The 20,582-nt window shown below is 42.0% G+C and overlaps 1 protein-coding gene across 1 annotated transcript; it reads left to right on the forward strand.

The window, feature by feature from the left end:
- Positions 1-16,653: 16,653 nt before the first annotated feature.
- Positions 16,654-19,333, forward strand: LOC135475734 (pyroglutamylated RF-amide peptide receptor-like). The gene is made up of 2 exons (XM_064755669.1): positions 16,654-16,903; positions 18,480-19,333. Exons 1-2 carry the CDS (start codon positions 16,654-16,656, stop codon positions 19,331-19,333), a joined length of 1,104 nt encoding a protein of 367 aa, XP_064611739.1.
- Positions 19,334-20,582: the final 1,249 nt, after the last annotated feature.

The following is a 20,582-nucleotide window of genomic DNA, read 5'->3' on the forward strand; positions in this document are numbered from 1 at the left end:
GATTAAAGGTATGTGTTTGCACTTAAACAACAAATTTACTTTGAAGTAAATTTATTATACATGCATCACATCCTTAATTAGAACATTATTGAGACGATATATACTAAATTGTAGTCCCAAACACCCACCAATTAAATATATTTTCGAATACATTTTCTCCTGAAAGAAAAAATGGGGAAAAAATGAAAAAAATTAAGGAAAGAAAGAGTCTTTCGTGTGATTTTGACATCATGTTTATGTTTTCTTCTCCTTCTATTTTCGGCCCTCGTGTCATGTTGACTTGTCGTATACTTGAAGTCCTGATTTGATCGTTACGTAGGTAAATATCTGATCAATAGAAACTTGATTTGGTTGAGTCTACTATTTCTGACTTGCGTGAATGTAATTTTTGTTGATTGATATCTCGAAACGCACACCCGCTCAAAAACCGGATGGAATTGGTCTTTAATTATTTTGCCGAGAAGATATTTTCACTTTGGTTTAAGTTTTGTTACATGCCGTGTTTCCTGGAATTTGGGACAAAAGCGTAGTCGTAATCAGTACAGACTGCAGATCCTGTGTATCTCAGGTAAATGTTCCGCTTCAGTGCTAATTATTCATGTCATAAAAGTGGATAACCAGTCCAGAAAGACTGCTTTAATTAGTTCGTCCAGATCCACCTAGTGATACCATATACATGTACACCATCCCTATCCTGTTTATACAACAATGACATTTCCACGCCGTTACCTTCATGTTTCTACAACAATACAATTTCTGTATCCCACAGTGCCACGCTGTAATCTCCACACTTTTCCTGATTTCTGTTGGCCTACCAAACGGGCGGATACGTGGGTCTGTTTTTCTTTGTTTAAAACAGCAACAAACGGTAGTGTTTAACTGCCTTATCTTTGATGTTGGCCGAAGTTAACATCACTGACTAACTCACTGGCTAACTGGTTCACTGAGAGATTAACGGGATGGTTCCCTCTTTTGTTGACTGTTTCGATTGGTGAATGACTGACTGACTAAATTATTTACTGACGGTCGCTTTTCTGACTAACTTCCTGGCCAACTGACTCACTAACTGGCTGACTGTCACTGACTGAGGCACTAGCTGAGTCACAGGCAGACTGACTAACTGGCCAACTGACTCACTAACTGATTCACTAGCTGAGTCACAGGCAGACTGACTAACTGGCTGACTGTCACTGACTGAGGCACTAGCTGACCGACCCACTTTCTGACCGGTTCAGTGAATGACTTTCCTGCTGACAATGACAGAAATTTGAAAACCAAAATGATAGCAATTGCAGTATTATCGGAAATGTAATACTGGAAATTTGTTGAAAAACAATGCAGTGTTTGTTCTTTCTTATTAAATATTGGCTGACAGCAATTAAATTAGCCACTATTGCGGAAACACTTCTGGCATCTCCAGATATTCCATAATAAGCGTATTATTCAGTTACTTTTTATTTTTCATGTGCTTTAGGAAGCCTCAAAGGTTTCATGAAATGGTTGTCATTGATAAAATGAAACCAGAACGGCCACATTTAGTTGTCAAAATAACTTCTACCAGTGTGTATGACATTGCAACAAACCTAAAGACAAATTATAATTTGCTATAATTCCTGCTGAGGTCGCTATTATTTCAGTCCTGAACGTTGTAAAGACTACCTACGAACTAATCACATGCCGAAATGAACTAATCGTAGGACGGAATGTTAAGAATGGCAATCCCGTTAAAACCGCCTGGATAGTTTGAAACTATAAATTGTTCGTGTCATTGGGCCTCTGATGTGTAGATTTCTGGATATCCTTGGAGTCACATACTGTGATATTTCTTATCGACCGTTTCATTTTTGGTCATGCCTTATTATCACAGATGCTTTCTACCTTTAGAATACCTAAATATATATGGCAACATCCGAAATAGCAACCGTATTTTACAAATTGACACCTAATATCACTGGACAGAAATTTGTGATAATTATCAAGTCGCATGCGCGTTTAATTATTCTGCGGCTCTTCGCTAAGTGCGGGACACTCTCGTGACAATTATTCTTTCCTTCGCAAAGAGCAAAAGGCGTCTCAGCTATCTGGGAGCCTCATGGACTGCTATATAACATCTATTACATGTAATTAGCCAAATACGGCCGATACTGACACCTCAATGCCAACATCCATCAGAACGCCATTACCGAGGCTTCTGTTGTTTGTAAATGACGTCTGCAGGGACGGAAATGAAACGTTCAGTGCGGGATGTAATCCATGCATTGGTCTCCCTCAATTGTATTAATCGCTGAACTATTATATATTCACACAGCAAGGACGGTGATAGCTATGTCACACAATAACCATCAATTGTACATTCACACGGCAAAGACGGTGATAGCTGTGTCACACAATAACCACCAATTATATATGAATGTAGTCCAGAGAGGCCTAGATAACAAAACACACACACAAAAAAGCAACATACAATGTAATCGTAAACCTACGTAGTACACAAAACAGCAGTGTGTTATGCGAACAACTGCCGTTACCTTCTAAATTTAGCTTGCCACTGTTTACATGTGCTGAGTTCAGGGCCTGCTGTCTACCTCTGCCTTAGAATGTTCCAGAATACGCTCAGTCCGGGGCCTGTTTGTTTACAAGTGTTCAAGAATTTTCTTATTCTAGAAAATTCCACCAGTCTATATAAAAATAAGCGTCAAGTCCGACATTCCTATACCATTCGTAGTCCATAAAGGGCGTTCCAAGTCGATAATCGCAAGATCCATCTCCAAAACAACGTTAAATACTAACTCCCAAAGACAAAGGTATGTAAGAAATTATACAAATAGGAAATAAAGCCGGTAACACACAAGAGAGAAGCGGTCATCAGTTTTCAATGATGTCGGGCAGACAATGAATATTCCAGGCAAAAGTTCAAATTCGTAGTCCGTGAATGAAGCAGGTCAAAGGGGGAGAAAGGAGAATTATTGAGAGTTTTGGATGCTTTCGCTGTGTGTTACCTTAGTATGCCTTTTATGCTGAGTTTTGGTGTCTTTATAGCCTCTGGCTTTGTTATATCATATCTCCAGCGAGCCCTTGTTTCAGTTTGAACTTGTATATTTAATTTGTGCTCTTGTGTACACAGTGTGTATTAGTACACGGACACTGTCTGTGGAATTTTGTGTATATTTCGTCATACACTCAGTTATACTGTGGATTTTCCCTCTTATTTGTGCATTTATGCCTATGTGGTTTTCATCATTGTGGAGTATATGCGCCCGTTTGGACTTAACAGCGTTGTACATGTAAGTACTTTAGTATTTGTATAAATATTGCCATCCTTTCTTGTTAAACCTAATAAATTGTTGAAAAATAAAATCTGCTGGTTTTGGTTACTTTTTGGTGCGGCTAAACTGTCGTGTCTTTTGAACAAGCCATGTCTTCATAATACAGACAGTTTGGGTCGTAAGAAATTGGCGGCATGTCCGGGAAACGAATTTGAATTGAAATTGAAAGGATTTTGTGTAAGTTGTGTCATTTGTCTAGTCTTTGACTTTGTAGTACATTTTGCCAGCAGATTTTATTCATCATGTCGGAGTTTAAGCCCGACGAGTTTATGGAAGCGCCAGATCAGGACATTTTTGATATGTTAAATAAGAATGATTTGTATGCCTTAAGCAAGTACCTGAATCTTAATATCAAAAGATCCTTACGCAAGAAAGATACGCAGTTTAGTATTGTTAAAAAAAACAGAAAAAAATGCTGTTTTTTTTAAACTGAAAACTGGACCTCTGTGCAGCTGGTCCGAATCTCCAGTTACAGAACACATCTTAATATGGCCATATGTGAACATACAGGGGCACAAATTAATGTCGCCATACGTGAACATACAGGGGCGCATCTTAATGTCGCCATACGTGAACATACAGCGGCACATCTTAATGTGGCCATATGTGAACATACAGCGGCACATCTTAATGTGGCCATACGTGAACTTACAGCGCTACAAATTAATGTTGCCATACGTGAACATACAGCGGCACATCTTAATGTGGCCGTACGTTAACATACAGCGGCACAACTTAATGTGGCCATATGTGAACATACAGCGGCACATCTTAATGTCGCCATGCGTGAACATAGAGCGGCACATCTTAATGTCGCCATACGTTAACATACAACGGCACATCTTAATGTAGCCATACGTTAAGATACAGCGGCACATCTTAATGAGGCCATACGTGAACATACAGCGGCACAAATTAATGTCGCCATACGTGAACTTACAGCAGTACATCATGGCGTCGCCTTACGCAGTTTTACTGCGGTACATCTTGGTTTCCCTTACGCGAACTTGCTGCAGTACAACTTGGCATCGCCTGAGTGCTTTGCACCCTGGCGTCGCCTTACGTGAACTTACAAAGTCAGGTACATTTTGGCCTTATTTTGGGAGAGCTCACTGCGGTACGTCATGGCATCGTCTTACGCAAACTTACTGACATATGTTTTGAACTTGCTGCGGTACATCTTGACATGGCTTTGGGTGGACTTTGTTCTTCTGGGAAAGGATAACTGCGTCGTCAACATCTACAGTGAGTGAGTGAGTGAGTGCTTCGGGTTTAACGTCGTACTTAACAATTTTTCAGTCATATGCCGACTTAGGAATCCTTAGAGTGTATGTAGTGTGCCTCCTTGTTGCAGGACGGAATATTACCGCTCTTTTTCTTGAGCTGCTTCACTGGGACCTAAGGCAAGTAATCTGCCCATCCCGAGCCATTATGCCGATACTGGTCAACCAGACGTAGTATAGAAGGGGCAATCGATGTCGTATTGGTGAGGAGCAGTTGGGGAGGAGCAGGTGGCGGTGTGTCGTTGAGTCCGCGCTCAGAGCAAGGTGCATGCGCGTGACGTCACACGCGCGAGACGCGCCAACGGATCAATGAAAGCTTTGGCCAAAGCCCCTGCCAAGTACGCTATCCGCCGCGTGCTGAGCAAGTATTTCTCCATGCCCAAATGCCACATCCTCATCAACGAACAAAACGTATTTCTGGGCAGCTTGTCAACACGTTTAGTGGTGGGATGTGTGAGCAACACGGCTTTTGACGTGCACACAAACTTCGTCGCCTTGAATGTCGGCGGGAATTCCTGCCAAGCCCCTTACACCCGACTTCAAGACCGGGTATTTCGTCAGAACATATATGAACCTCTTTACCAACACGAGAAAAGTCTTTCCCCGACGAGGGGAACTCCATCCTTTGCACCACGATCCCCAAAGGCAAGACGCTGTTTTGTTTCGACTTGACCCCCAACCTCCACGACGATCACCATCTGAACGTGGTCCAGAAAGGCGATTTGCGCCTGGAGTTGCGGTTTACCAGGCCACTGCCGGAAACCGTTTACGTGGTGTGCTACGCCAAATTCAACAATATCATAGAAATAGACAAAAGTCGAAACGTGCTCTGTGACTTCGCCAGTTGAAAAACAAAACAACATGGACACGGTGCAATTGCGACGTGCGTTACAGGCGGACGTGTTTACCCGCGTCGTACTGGGGATGTCTACGCTCGAGACCACCTCACCAAGTGACCATCACACCCTGGGCCTGCGTCATCCACATGGGATTTCTCTACTCTCTATACTACAATTCCTCACAAAAATCTTATTGAAAAAATATCGTCAATAATTGTCTCGGTATTTACTAAAACAGGTCACCGTTACATTAACGTCAGAAGCAATAAGGCTTTATTTAGTTCTACTATTCATAAAGGTTATCAATCAAAGGATGTTACATTATTTATTGAATTACTTGAATTTTTCATTAATAACATCTATGTGAAATTCGGGGATACCATTTACCAAAAGTGCATAGGTATTCCAATGCGTACCAATTGTGCGCCCCTCTTTTGGCAGACCTATACCTGTTTTCATATGAATACGACTATATGTAGAAATTACTTAAGAGTAATATCTTTAAAGCTCGATCCTTTTCATTTACCAAGTGGTATAGAAGATGATCTACTGGCGTTAAATAACCCCCATATTGCTGAAGCGGTGAAGGAAATCTATCCGCCTTCATTGGATTTAAAGGAGACAACAGATAGCCTGGCTGGTACATCTTATTTGCATCTATATCTGTACAAAGACGAACAAGGTCCCCTTTCACGCCGCCTTTACGACAAAAGGGATAATTTCAATTTTGATATTGTAAATTATCCTCATTTGACTTAAATTGTGATGACTTTAATCTGGGTCACAAGTTGTTAGTTCAAAAACTAGTTTGTCAAGGATACTCCATCAAGCGCCTTCATTCTAAAATTTTCAAATTTTACAATGAGTATAACACTCTCGTTGGCAGTTATGGACAGAGCTTTCAGAACCTCTGGCGATCTGCATTGTGATCAACCACAAAGACGGCGCTGTTATTCTTATGTACCTATCTATAGCGTTATTTGTTTTTTAACAACATAGATGGCGCTGATTGCCGAGTGTGTGGCAGCTTTTACACAGACCAGCTTTTATACAGAACAGCATGTCATGTGTAACATCATAGATGGCGCCTCTTGTAGTATAAGATCCTTACATATGAACGGGAAAGACCTAATCGTCCGTTACCCTTGAATCACAGTCTGTTCGGTTAAGGTCTGTACTGGTCGTCATTTTCGCATTGTATCTAATACCGCTTAGCCTGAGGCTATGGGCTGTAACGGCAGCCATGCTCATTACATATGCATGATGCCTTTATGAGCAGTTGCAATCAAAGCGCGACTGAGATACCTTGTTGAATTGTTTTTTGACCTGGAATTCATTCATGGACTACGAATTTAAACATTGATATGGAATTCAAGCCTGGAATATCCACTGTCTGCCCGGCATCATTGAAAACTGATGACCGCTTCTCTCTTGTGTGTTACCGGCTTTATTTCCTATTTGTCTAATTTCTTACATACCTTTGTCTTTGGGAGTTAGTGTTAAACGTTGTTTTGGAGATGGATCTTGCGATTATCGACTTGGAACGGCCTTTACGGGCTACGAATGATATACGAATGTCGGACATGACGCTTATATGAACACAGACACGTGACTCCGCCCCGGACAACATTGGGCAGCCGTCATCATAGACGTGTGCTCAGACCCACCCAATCTCCGGGAAGAATACTTTGATTCGTACGGACTCCTACCCCTCCACCACGATATCATCGCTTGTCTCAATCGGAGGACACACCACTGGACGTGGAATGATCGGCGGCTGCAGAATCTGGACAAGGCCGTGTGTGGACAATATTACTTAACCCAGCGGTCGTCCCATGGACGCTATTGCACATACGTTGGACACATCCTGCGCAACATACAATAACGACTTAATGCTGTTCGATTGGGTGGACCGCCAGTTTGGGGTCCAGCCCCCGGTTTTTTTCACTCCACCAGTCAGTGGGCTGTAATAACGTTCTTTCCATGTTTTTTTCTGTTTTTTCCCTGTTCGACATGTTAAAAAATAAAAATGAATAAAGAGAAAATGACATTCGCATACAGTGGTTTATTGACCTTCACTTCAACACATTAGAAGGGCATGGTATATAACCGCCGGGGATCGTCAGGTCAAGTATCCAGTTAGGTGTTGCTCACACCGTCCGACAGTACTTTGCGCCTCACGTAAAAATAAGTGTAAGCGTCTTTGTGGTGTGTGTACGAATGCATGCTATTTCACCGCATACGCATACCTCGGTTCGCACCACTGGTGCTTTGGTGGTTGCGCAACACAGAGAAGTAAACGTCCTTCTCCACCCCCCACCCCCCGAGCGCTAACGTCTGTGCAGGAGAGCTTGTCTTTATTGTTCGACTCCCCGCCTTAGCAATAGTATGTCACAGGTTTAACCAGTGATTCCCAGTCTCGGTCACACCAGGCCATGTAGGCGGAGTCCGTGTCCATCTCGCAGTACTGCCAGTCAGACTTACACCATTCATCCTATTTGCAATGGTAGGTTGTAAGGAATGGTCCTCTTGCTGCCCACCACATCGAAGGTGTCGTCATCGATTTGGTCGACGTTTCAGCACCGTTAACTTGTGCGTCTTCGTCGGGTCACCGATTTTCACATCCACATGCCGTTCTTGGTTTGTCACGGTTTTGCCATAGCCGGAATTTCCCAACAACTTAATCGTTTCCCCGATGAGAGCCTTGGAAGGGTCGGCGTCCCCCTCTCGCCGGACTTGGGTGACGGCGTCCGCAAATGTTTGGAAGGCTCGCTCGGGCGTGTACTCCATCACTTGGTAGACGCGGGTCACTACCGACCCGTGAGCGAGGTACCATTGCAGTAACGGGGTGGCCAGCAGAATTTCCGTGCCGAACATACTTCCGATCAGCATTCGCCTGCAACCGGGCATGATGTCATTCACCCGTGCGAACTCCGTCATGGTGGGGCCTATGTCCTCCCTGCTCACATTGGTGTTTTTAAATATGGGTGGACATTCCGTAAAGTCTGATTTCAGATGGTCAGGCACGAGGATGTCGCATTTGACGAAGCCAAACAACAGACCTTGTACGACAGCCCCCTCCCGCTGACCCTGTGTCTTGGGCTGTCGCTGTGACGGGGGTAAGACGTACTGCTGCAGGAACGCGTGCAAGGCCGGGTTCGTTTTCCACAGGAGAAGAAACTGGCAATCCCATATGGATTTTAGCTCGTACCCATGGGACTGGACGTACACTTCCCGGCGCAAGTCTTGAGGTGTCAACCCTCGCCGGTCGTTGTAGCGCAGCTCATCCCGGCGTGGGTGATTCAGGTGACAGCCATGATAGTGGTAATAGCAACCGTGGAACTGGAAGACAGTGGGACGTCCGTCAATGTTGGCGAACCCGTCTACGGGGAGTTGCCTATCACCGTCCTGATTCTCCGTATGATTAAGTAGACGGGATCTTGTACTCGGCGCCCGTGCACGGCTGGTTGGAGAGATCGTTATCGAAAGCGTGGCGGGGTTGGGGGTATGCCGTTTCCTCCAGCCGGGCGAGGGAGTTTGTAGTTGTAAGAAAACTTGCCTTTGGTAACGCGTCAGTCGATAGCTTTCACCCACTGGTCGTAACTGTAATTAGGAACCAGGTAATTTCGAATGTCCAGAAATTTCAGCCGCGGTGTGCTGAGGGCCATGTGGTTATTGTGTCTGCCGGGGAAACGTCCGGGCGCAGGTCGGGCACATCAACCTCGCTCTTCTCTCCTCCGCGTGGCACGTCCGCTCATGCCGCAGCCAGTTGTCCCGCCTAGAAAAGTGCCTGGCACACGTGCTGCAAGTAAATTCCCCCCCCCCCCCCCCCCAACCGATCCTCCCTTCTCGGTGTGCTGCGTTTGCTCGTGCCGCAGGCAATTGCTCCGTCTGGAGGACGTTTGGCAAGTAAACTCCCCCTTCGCCGAAGCATCTCCTCCTCCTCCTCCTCCTCCTCCTCCTCCTCCTCATCCCCCCTCCTTCTAATTCTCAGTATGCCATGATGGGTTTTGACGAGAGATGTACTTGTCAAGCCGTCCTATAGTGACATATTCCTCTCTCACTCTCAACCTTCTGTTTGTCCCGTCAGTGTGAACATCAATGAAATTCAGGCGCCAAGACCACGTGGTCACCCATTGGTGCGTTCGCTCATGGGTCCCTCGCGCTCCTTGCTCATGGGTTGCGGATCGCGGACGTCAAAGAAATTCAGCTCTGAACGTGCCTCCCGCGTGACGTCCCGCGCCACAAGACCGCGATGTCACCCATGGGTCCGTTTGGGCGATAAGGAACTGAAGGAGCTGCACTCATTGGTCCGTCACATGCCTTGCTCTGAGCGCGGACTCAACGACACACCTGAATCGCTCAGTGATCCGTGATGCATTTTATCCCGCCAGGGCGGGCGTCAACAATATTCAGGCGCCAAATCCGCGCGGCACCCATGGGCCAGTCTTGGCGCCAAAACCATTGGTCACCCATTGGTCAGTTTGGCGCGAATGTAGGTCACCCATTGGTCAGTTTTGGCGCGAAATGGAGCTGAAGGAGCTGCTCAACCCAAGTTTACATGCCGACGTTTTCGCTGCCCTGTCGCTCATTGGTCCGCATCATGCTCCTCGCTCATGGGTTGCGCAGCGCGGACGTTAACGAAATTCAGCTCTTTGCGTGCCTCACGCGTGTGACATCACGCTCTGAGCGCGGACTCAACGACACACTCTCATCTGCTCCTCCCTAACTGCTCCTCCCCTTACAACATCGATTGCCCGTTCTATACTACTAACGCCAAGCGAGGAATTTGCAATTTCCTCTTTAAGGTCTTAGGTGTGACTGGACCCAGGATTGACCCTGGATCTACCGCTCCCGAAGCAGACCTCTCTCAACTGTGCTATCGGGGTCGGTTCAACATCTACAGCGCCACCATGGAATCCGCTAACTATCCCGTAAGCCGAAAATGAAATCACTTTTGTACAACGTGGTTCTCAGGTTTTAGGCTTTAAGAGACAGGCCCGATTCTTGGCACCTGACAGCATTTTTCATATAACTATGTTAGACGTATTTTAAGCATGCAGGTCGATTCCAACAAGTTCATTGTCACCAATCCATGAAATACTTATCATCCATACCCATATAGTTTTGTTTGCAAGAAATCCAAAAACTGTGATTTCCAAAGATGAAGAAAGATTAGGTGAATAGTTGATAATAAATTTTCTCAGAAAGATATGCAAGTACATCCCAAACAATCACAGAGAATTTCTTGTTTGAGATCATTGAATAAATGATATGCTACTTGTGAAAATGCCGCTACTCTCTGAGATATGAAAGCGGTGATTCTAAACAAGTATCTCACTTGCGTTGTCGTTGTAACTGTTTCTATATCCAACGTGGCGATATTCTTTCACGCCTTGTATATACATCTGGCCCCGAGATCAGCGGAATCATACACAGGTATGTATGGAGATAAAATTAAAATACAACAATTACAAAGTACTTACTATTTAGAGAATATTGGACTCTTTTTCCGTTTTCCCATATCTCGCACAATTACCAAATTAATGTCGGCCTTCGTGCTCAAACCCTCACTGAAAACCTTTCATAAATAAGCGTATATCCTGTTTGTTTAGCTCAGGTATCTGAAGTACGAGTCATATTCCCTTACCTCCCAAATGAATTATGGAGCGGTAAAAAAAATCACAAATCTGAATCTGCTTACATTCTCCATTAAAGTGTAGGCTTACATAAAAGTAAAAAATATGTAAAAATTAAAAAAATGAAAGATATTCCACTAGAATATTTCACTTAATCGACGTCGGCCAGCATTATGGTAAAAGGAAACCAAGCCCTCCTATGACCAAAAGAACAAATATCAAATGGTTATAGACCTACGGTGTAATACTTGAACAGAGACAGGTAGTATAACTAACAAATGACAGCTAGTTAGTCTTTGAAATTACAGCCAGGTCCTCATCTTTCTGATTTATAAGGGATAAGTGTTTCATGATGATTAACCGATAATTTCTTGATTGGTTTTCTTTATTGGAATATGAGTTAACGTTACTTCGTAAAACAATCGACAAATGGTGCCAGTTTCGTACCCATAACCTGAAAAATACATATCATCAAACCTACGCTAAAAAACCAAATATCACAATCATGGAAAACAAATAACAGGGTGACACCCACCCTCTAGCTTTAATAACCGCCGCACACAACAGTTTTTATGTTTACATCCCCACAAACACACTCCATATTCAGTTCTATTGTGCTACTGTTGACATGGCTCTGAGCAGCCCGTTACGTAAGCTAAACTCGATAGCGGCTGTCAAAGGAGATCAATACAGGTTATTGTTTACCTGCCTTCTGGCGCAATACACTTCAAAAGAGAGTTAATTGGCCGCTGCCTCAGGAGTAATTCCCAAAGCCATCAGAGAAAACGACCCTCCGGTTAGAACAAGCCAAGTGGAATGGAAACAGTTGCTCGGGTAAGCGTCACCATTTGGGACAATTGCCTCTCCTCCGAGTTTAGGACATAACTGGTCTTTGCTGAAGTTACACGATATCGATCGAAGCGTTCAACTTACAGGTGCCCATGTATACGGCGAAGGCGGTGTCGATTCCCTTATGTATATACATCAACCTCTTACAGTTCACAGCATACAATAAATAGATCATTTACCACAGTGTTGTTGTTTCTGATATAAAATGTCCACTAACAGGTTTAATGGTCATGATTTCATGCATTATCACGCGAGATCTGTAATACTGGAGCATAAACAGTAAACGAGAATTTGCGAGTAACGTGGTCTGATTTACTGCTCATATTTCCCATGCACTGTTAGTGTTTCATCAATTCCCGTGATTGCTTGTGGAACACACCATTCAGCTGAATGCAAACACCAGTCACTTCAACCAACCACCAACCTACCAACAACCAACCGCCAACCAACCAACAAATAGATGATTGCTATTCCTTTGTCGGTAGTTTACACCTGCCTTCAAGCCACTTCCTGTATAGGACGGCAGTTTTTTTTTATCTGTGCAAACTATGTATACCTGGACCAAACAACCATGGTTTGCTACAAGGCTGCAATTTAAGTTTTAACATAACTCTGTTAAGGCCAAAATCGGTTTAGTATAATTAGTTTAGCAGCTTTCTTTTAATTATCCTTCAATTCATCTGAGGTCTCATAACGTATTTAATCTCCCACGGTGTCGATTGAACGTAAGTAAAATACTTTCAGAGAACACAAAGCCCTTTGTAATAAATTGGCAATCTAACCATTGCTATTTATCACTCTTGTAGGTATTTTAAGAAATGTACAAAAACATTTTATTTCGAAAGAATATATGCGACCGTCATTTCACAACCGCTACTTATTTGTTGTCATTTGTTACATGGCTTGTAATCAACTCGTGAATATACGTTTCTCTCCGACACTGGTACCCTAACATCATGGAGATAAGAATAAGAGACATGTTAGCTGTATCCAATGGTTAATAAGCTGGGAATGCGAAAAGGTCCAATCTTTCATGGGTCAAAATACATTTTTCATTTCTACAATCAGGAAGATAGATTATCCAAATGTGATTATTGGATACCACGCTGTTAACAAAGAGAGAATGAAACCTCGATGGTTTAATTACGTGATTTTTTGGTGTTCAAAATATGCCATGGCCATCCATATAGAAAAACTGCACGCTTGTTAGTCTTTGTGAAAATAAAAACCACCCTAGATCTAAAGCCTTATTGTCTAATCAAAGGAATTGGATTCGGTTCACGGACAGAATCAAATACACTGGAATTGAATAATCAGTCTAAGAAGTTGAAACGTGTTTTATCGAGGTATGCTTTGAAGATATCAGTCGGCCATTTGTCAGAGAATACGTAGTGTGCCTGTGGCTATTTCTGACATGTGCTTAGTAAATGGGTGATCCATATGGGTGAACGCTAATACTCAATATGTCATCTGGCTTGAAATGCAACTGTTTCATAGAGACATCAGTTAATAAATCACTGATTTAGTTAATGTCTAGAAGCGTATGCATACTTGTATGCTTGGGAATTTCGTAAATAGAGCATAACAAAACATAAAAAAGTGGTGCAAAAATCAGATGAAAGAGCGTGAAAAAAGGATATATATCTTTGTAAATATGATATATGTTTTTTAAAAAATATTTTTTCTTTCAAAAGAAAAGTGAATGCGAAAATATATTTGGATGGTGCTCATTTGGGATTAACTCTTGGTAAATATCGTATTTGCATAGTAGTGATTTAAATAAGATGTGATGCATGTCTAATACATTTAAATGTAAATTTGTTGTTTATATCCAAACATAATCATTTAACAGTAATTATGATGAATTTATAAACGTACTAAATATATAAATATGATCAAAATCCATTCTGAACACATTTACTAGTTGAAAATGCCAAATTCTATGGTACAAATATATTCATTACATCTTGATTTGTAGAATTATTACGCAAATGGTAATCTGTGGTGAACTTCTCAAGTCTCAAATATCCTTGGCCTCGTGAGAATCTTTCCAGTGCGGCCTTTGTGAATTCGTCCACCGCATGCTGTCTTCTTCACAGATCGTACGTGGGATGGTCTGTCACAAAGCTGCGAGTGGTCATGGGTTTCACTTGGATCTACCCGGTCTCCTCCCACCATAAGGCTGGCCGTCGTCGTATAAGTGGAATATCCTTGTGTAAAACGCCAATAAAACAAAAAAAACCATCAAATCCCCCGTGTCCGGTCTGATGTCCTGATGGCAATTCCATCAGGATCAGATACGCCTATATCTAGAGCAGCGGCCACAGGTATGCTTTGTCAGTCAGCGTTTGAGATTTGGTCACGGCCTAATTCTAATAAGATGACCAGAGATGGGGCAAAGTGACCATTATTCATTATTCACAGACGTTGTTGTTTGTAATAAATAGAATATATCTTGGCAGAAAGAAAGGAAAAGAAAACACCCAGACAGGTGAAACCACAAAAGACTTATTAAGAAGGCCCACCTTGTATCATCAAAGAGAAAATGCACAAAAGAAATGATGGCGAGACATGGTGCTGGATGGCATGACGGAGAATAAGACGGTTAATTCTCACTGGGGCTATATAAGTGAATTCATACAAAAGCCGTTCACAGACATGTGTTCAGTTTGCTTTGAATAATGCTCCGAGTGTCCCCTTCCCATCTTGTGATTCCCACCATCAAGCAGCTGTAGGGCTTATAGACTGTTTACGATCGAGAGTGGTACAATGTCTTAAACTGCTCTACTTAATTCTAGAGAAAGCGCATCTAAACGGAGAATCCAAACGGAAACGCTTATATGCCTTCTATTTACTACACCGATCATATGCGTCACACTTGTCGGGTAATTACTTCTATATATATTCCAATAGTGGTGTAATTGTTTGATCGGATGTTCACTAGCACGTACACATAGCTTTGAGTCATGTCGTCAGCTTAGAGAGCGCGAACATGAGTATGGACTGTAACGATCACTGTATCCGGCCATACCATGAAAAGTCTGATTAAAACTGACTAATCTTTAACAGGAAAGAAACCTGAATATATGTTCGAGAAAATAGTGCAATTGAGACAGGTAAACAATTACAACGGATGGTAGAATCTTAGTAAGACTGGAATATGGCCTTGAGTAAGTCCTCTAATTCAACCGGGATCTCAGTAGAAAAAAATTTATTTATTTATTTGATTAGTGTTTTACGCCGTACTCAAGAATATTTCACTTATACGACGGCGGCCAGCATTATGGTGGGTGGAAACCGGGCAGAGCCCAGGGGGAAACCCACGACCGTCTGCAGTTTGCTGACAGACCTTCCCACGTACGGCCAGAGAGGAGGCCATCATGAGCTGGACATGAACTCACAGGGACCGCATTGGTGAGAGACTCGCTGGGTCATTACGCTTCGCTAGCGCGCTAACCAACTGAGCCACTGAGGCCCCTCAGTAGAAAAAAAAGAGTACCTTTGTTATTGTAACAGTACTTCAAGCATAAGCTGGTTAAAACACATGTAATACGCTTGAAACATCTCAGAAGTCAAAACCTTACATGGAAAGAAGTATCCACTTAATATATTTCAAACCACCATTTCACATAAGGGTTTAATCGCTTCAGTGTTTTAATTCCATGTTTCCCGGTTTCCTCCCACCATAATGCTGGCTGACGTCGTATAGTGAAATATTCTTGAGTACGGCGTGAAACGCCAGTCAACAAAAAAGTATAATAAATAAATAAACAACCAAATAAACAAACAAATAAATAATTTATTATTTTTGATAATCTAATATACACATTTAACAAGGCCTTCTTCATGACTAATATTGTGTTTTTGAGAATAGCCAACATAAAAGCTGTTCACTTAGAGAGGTACTCGTATGCAACGTAGACCCTACAGCACATTATAAAACTGGTGCAACAAACAGCACTTATATAAGTTTTATATACATTGCAGTCGGTCAATATGGCGAGTGATAGCACCTGCGTTGTGTACACACATCGGTTACTTGTGAACATATTTATCTAAAACGAAATCACGCTGATTCTCGTTCTTGACAGTCAAGTGACTGACATATCTGTACTACTTATGTCACGTGGTATGAGATAAGTCGAGCAGATAAGCCTGTAGTCATGGAGACATGAAGTCTTGCGGTGAGTAAAAATCTTTGTGATATTGAAACAGAATGATAAATCTGTCAAACTTGCTTCCTACTGTTAGTGATTAGGCGGGCATAAGAGCGATACAAGGGTCCTATAACATGTATTATCACATAACGATGTCTGCGGACTCCCACAGCACGTCATACCTCCACCAATTAAAACACTGATGCTAACTTTCAGAATTCATTTACGGTGGGACCTTTCGTGGAGGTTATTAGTCCGAGAGAAATTTCCACGAAATTGACATAGCTTTTCAGTGATCTGATGTGTTGATAGCTTCTTGGGAAGAAAATTTATTGTTCCCATACCACAGGAAATGAAAGGTGAAGCGTTTGGTACGTTTATTTCCATATGAATTTATGCCCTTTGCTTGAAGAAGGCTTTGCTTAAGTATCCAATAAGCCTGGCACTGGTCTGGCTGTCTTTTACATCTTGCTATTCGTCTTCTTGGTTTGCTTTCAATTTAAAAGTAACTGTCGTTTGAGCGAATTAACCACGTTCGTTCTGAAAACCGATCATTGACAATGATCCAAAATGGTTATGCTATATTGGACAGCAACGTGTCCTATTTCAGTGACCAAGAACTCGTGGAATCTGAATTAGAAGAACTGGAGTTCGAAAGGGACGAAAACCATGCTCTTGCACTGATTGTTGTAGAGGCTATCATTATGGGACTGATTTTGGTCGGAAACTCGACCGTGATTTTGCTTACGGCAACAACAAAGGAATTACGGACACCAACTCACCTGTGTATCATGTCTCTTTGTGTGGCAGGTAAGTATGGCTGATATACCTGCTCATATTGGAGTTAAAGTCATGCTATGGTAGGTGGCCGAAGTGACATACACGGTATACACGGTATAATCACAATCGTACAGGACTATGGCTTGTTGAGTCGACTATTGGCGTGTGTAATGTTATTATGTAGGCTTAAAATGTACCAAGATCAAAGTAGACCCTTGGAACTAGACATGAAATCGTCAGTGTATCTTCGGTGTATCAGTGGGGTGTAATTTGGTTCATGCTAAAGAAAGATGTAAAAACTTCCTTGGATGTGAAGTACAATTACTGAAGAACACGTGTGTCAAAAACTGGAGTGATGCGATTTATACTTTTTTTTATCAAAAGACAAACGTAGGGTTAGCAGCAGAGTTTGCTATTTTAAGGCCTTTTTCTGCGGGAATATCCTTCACGATAAAAATATCATTACGTAAACCAAAATCATGTCCACATATTCTGTGTCTAGTTAGGCAGTAGTACGCTATAAGGCAGTATCGTGTTGGTTCCCTCAATCATATTATCACAAATGGAAAAAGAAAAGGAATAATTTGGAAGTTCAGAGGAACTCGAGATTCAACAAAATATTTCACGTATTTTAATGCATTGCCCACATTCGTTCAGTGATGACATGAGTGCCTTGAAACACTTGTATCGAATAGGATAAAGAGTTCGATTCCTATAATTGCATATTTTTGATTTTTTGATACTTAACAAAGTGTGGAAAGAAAAGTTCAACGCTACTGAGTTCAGCTAACAGCACATCGTACAATTACGTTGAGAAAGGGGACACCTGTTTATCAGTTTAGCTTCGTAATAAATATACGACGTTAAACCCCAAGCACTCGCTCACGAGTAATAAATGTCTATTATAGACACTGTCACATGTCCACAGTATAATGGACAAGTACAAGATAAAACTTGTTTCAAACATCAAATATTACAAGGAAAAGTATATTATCCTATGCATTTTACGGCATAAAGTAGGCTGATGGTTAACAACGAATTTTTTAGCTTGGCCTATTTCATCGTCTTCACCTGCTACATAACAACTTCAACCGCATATCGGGGAAGCACTTGCGTCGTTTCGCAGACGATCTGTCACTGTAAGCAGGTTGGCAACTGACTTGAAGGACAGTGGGGGCGATTTCGGATCTAGTTGCAAGGGGTCCTTCGAGGCTTGAATCCAATATTCGTTCGCCACACGGCCCGAGAATGTGGTTACCTTTCACAACCTCATTTTATACAAGTTGTATCAAAGGTTTTTAATGTTGAATGGTTTTGAATGGTTAGAGTCCAGAAATTATCACTTTTTAAAAAGAGATGGGCTCAAGAGTTTACCTAGTACGATATCAATACAATGTTGCTAAAACATAGAAAGTCTCACACAAAGCCTTTTGGACGAAACCTCCTAGCAAGTCACTGATCAAGCGCAGTTATTGGGAAGGTTAACTGTATTCACAAAATGTGTCAATCATTGATCAAGAGCTGTTCTTTGGGAGGCTATGCCAGTCATTTATAAGCACTCTTGTCATTTCATTTTATTCACCGATTGCATCATTTCTTTCCCCAGATATAACCGTGGCCGTTTTACCCGTCCCTCTTCACGTAATCACAACATTCACCAGCTGGCAGGTCACTTCTGGAGTGTGTAGATCTTTGGAATATTTTAACTTCTTTGCCACCACGTCAAACGCCTACTGCGTCGTTGTCATAGCGATGGATCGTCATCGTGCCGTTGTCCACCCTTTCCATGCCAGGGTGTCTTCCGCTGGATGCCTTCGACGAATCGCCTCAGTGTGGCTGATCGGGGCACTTTATGCTATTCGGGCTCCCACAACGTATGACGTCACTGTCATACGTCACATGGAACAAGGTCAGTATCGTTACTACCACGTGTGCGTCACGACGACCGACCAGTCGACGAGAAGAGGATTAATAATTCTGGATTCTATCGTGATGTGTCTCTTGCCGTTCGCCATCATCGTTGGCTCCTACGTTCACATTTTATTCAAGCTCTTTAGAAAGCAGCGTAAGGTAGCACTGGCACTTGGCATGCATATACATTCACAGTTGATCAGGAGAAACAAACACGTCCTGAAAATGGTGATCGCTGTTATGTCACTGTCCATGTTTTGCGAGGTACCCGTGTATATATGGGAGATGTACGTTTTCGTCGGAGAAGGCTCTTTCCCGGGGTCTTTGCTCATGTATGATATTCTGAAGCTCCTGTCCTACTCCAACAGCTGGCTAAATGTTCTCGTCTATGTGTGGTTTAATGAGAGTTTGCGTAATGCCCTGAAAGCCCGGAAATGCTGCGTTCGCCGTGTTGACCCCATTCCGGTTCTGCATGCCCCTCCCCCGCATCGCGGACAAGGAAGAACTACCTCCACATTCCACAGTCAGGTGCGAATATATTCCATTTGATGAATTATATATTCCGTTTGATGAACTATATATTCCAGTTGATGAATTATATATTCCATTTGATGAATTATATATTCCGTTTGATGAATTATATATTCCGTTTGATGAACTATATATTCCAGTTGATGAATTATATATTCCAGTTGATGAATTATATATTCCAGTTGATGAAAAATATATTCCAGTTGATGAACTATATATTCCAGTTGATGAATTATATATTCCGTTTGATGAATTATATATTCCAGTTGACGAATAATATATTCCATTTGATGAATTATATATTCCGTTTGATGAATTATATATTCCGTTTGATGAACTATATATTTCACTTGATGAACTATATATTCCATTTGATGAACTCCGAAAGTGAAAAGTTACAACCACGATAATAAAGCAAGAACTATATTTTTGAAAAATTCTTTCCAAATGTAGGTGTCTGCAGGACGGATTGTATCTATAGCATTGGAGCAGAAAAGTACAAAAAAATCCGCATTAATCCGTCTTCGTTTTGAACCATGGATAACGCACAGTTAAACATATTATTACCAACTAGAAGTTTATTTTCAGCATTTCTAAAATTAAAACATTTTGCACTGGCGCCTTTTTCGGTTTTAAGAAATTAGAATATCAAATGTCGTTTACAGTAAGGCTGTTGCGTTACATATATTTATGCCAATAGACTTATGGAACCAAAGTATTATTTATTACTGCTCGTATGAATCATTCTATTTTTAACAGTTACTGCATGTTCCGGTAATCAATCTAATTCGATTTAAAGTTTTTTCAAGACGATGTTTGAACTGAACCATGAGTTGTTGTTGTAATTTTGTTTGACCAGTGGTTTTATCTTACTAATTCCATTCAGGGAATAGGTCAGTTTACCCTGAGCTCTTACTTGTGATTGTTGTATAGGTAATGATATGGGCTAGCAACATCTCTGATTCCTGAATCTTTATTCTGTACTTTTTCTAAATCATGAATAGAATTTATTTTCATTTTAAACCGAGCAGAGCACGGCGGAAACCTACTACACATCCGCAGGTTGCTGGTAGACCTTCCTACGTACGGCCGGAGAGGAAAGCTGCAAGAGCTCAGAGCAACCGCTTTGGTGAGGGACATCTGGGTCATTACGCTGCGTAGCGCGCTAACCATCTGGGCCCCCCATGTATAAAATATGTCGTACTTCTTAAGAAACATTCTCTTTACGGAATCTCTCATTTTTTTGTTATTCATTGTTTTTTGTAGT

The sequence above is a fragment of the Liolophura sinensis genome, chromosome 9, assembly GCF_032854445.1.
Source record: "Liolophura sinensis isolate JHLJ2023 chromosome 9, CUHK_Ljap_v2, whole genome shotgun sequence".
NCBI classification, from domain to species: Eukaryota; Metazoa; Mollusca; class Polyplacophora; order Chitonida; family Chitonidae; genus Liolophura; species Liolophura sinensis.

What these genes read in the sequence shown, in the direction of transcription:
- LOC135475734 (XM_064755669.1), top strand. Translation starts at nt 16,654, where the DNA reads ATGATCCAAAATGGTTATGCTATATTGGACAGCAACGTGTCCTATTTC. An exon ending in CATGTCTCTTTGTGTGGCAG is followed by an intron (nt 16,904 to 18,479) that starts GTAAGTATGGCT and finishes TTCTTTCCCCAG; the next exon opens with ATATAACCGTGGCCGTTTTA.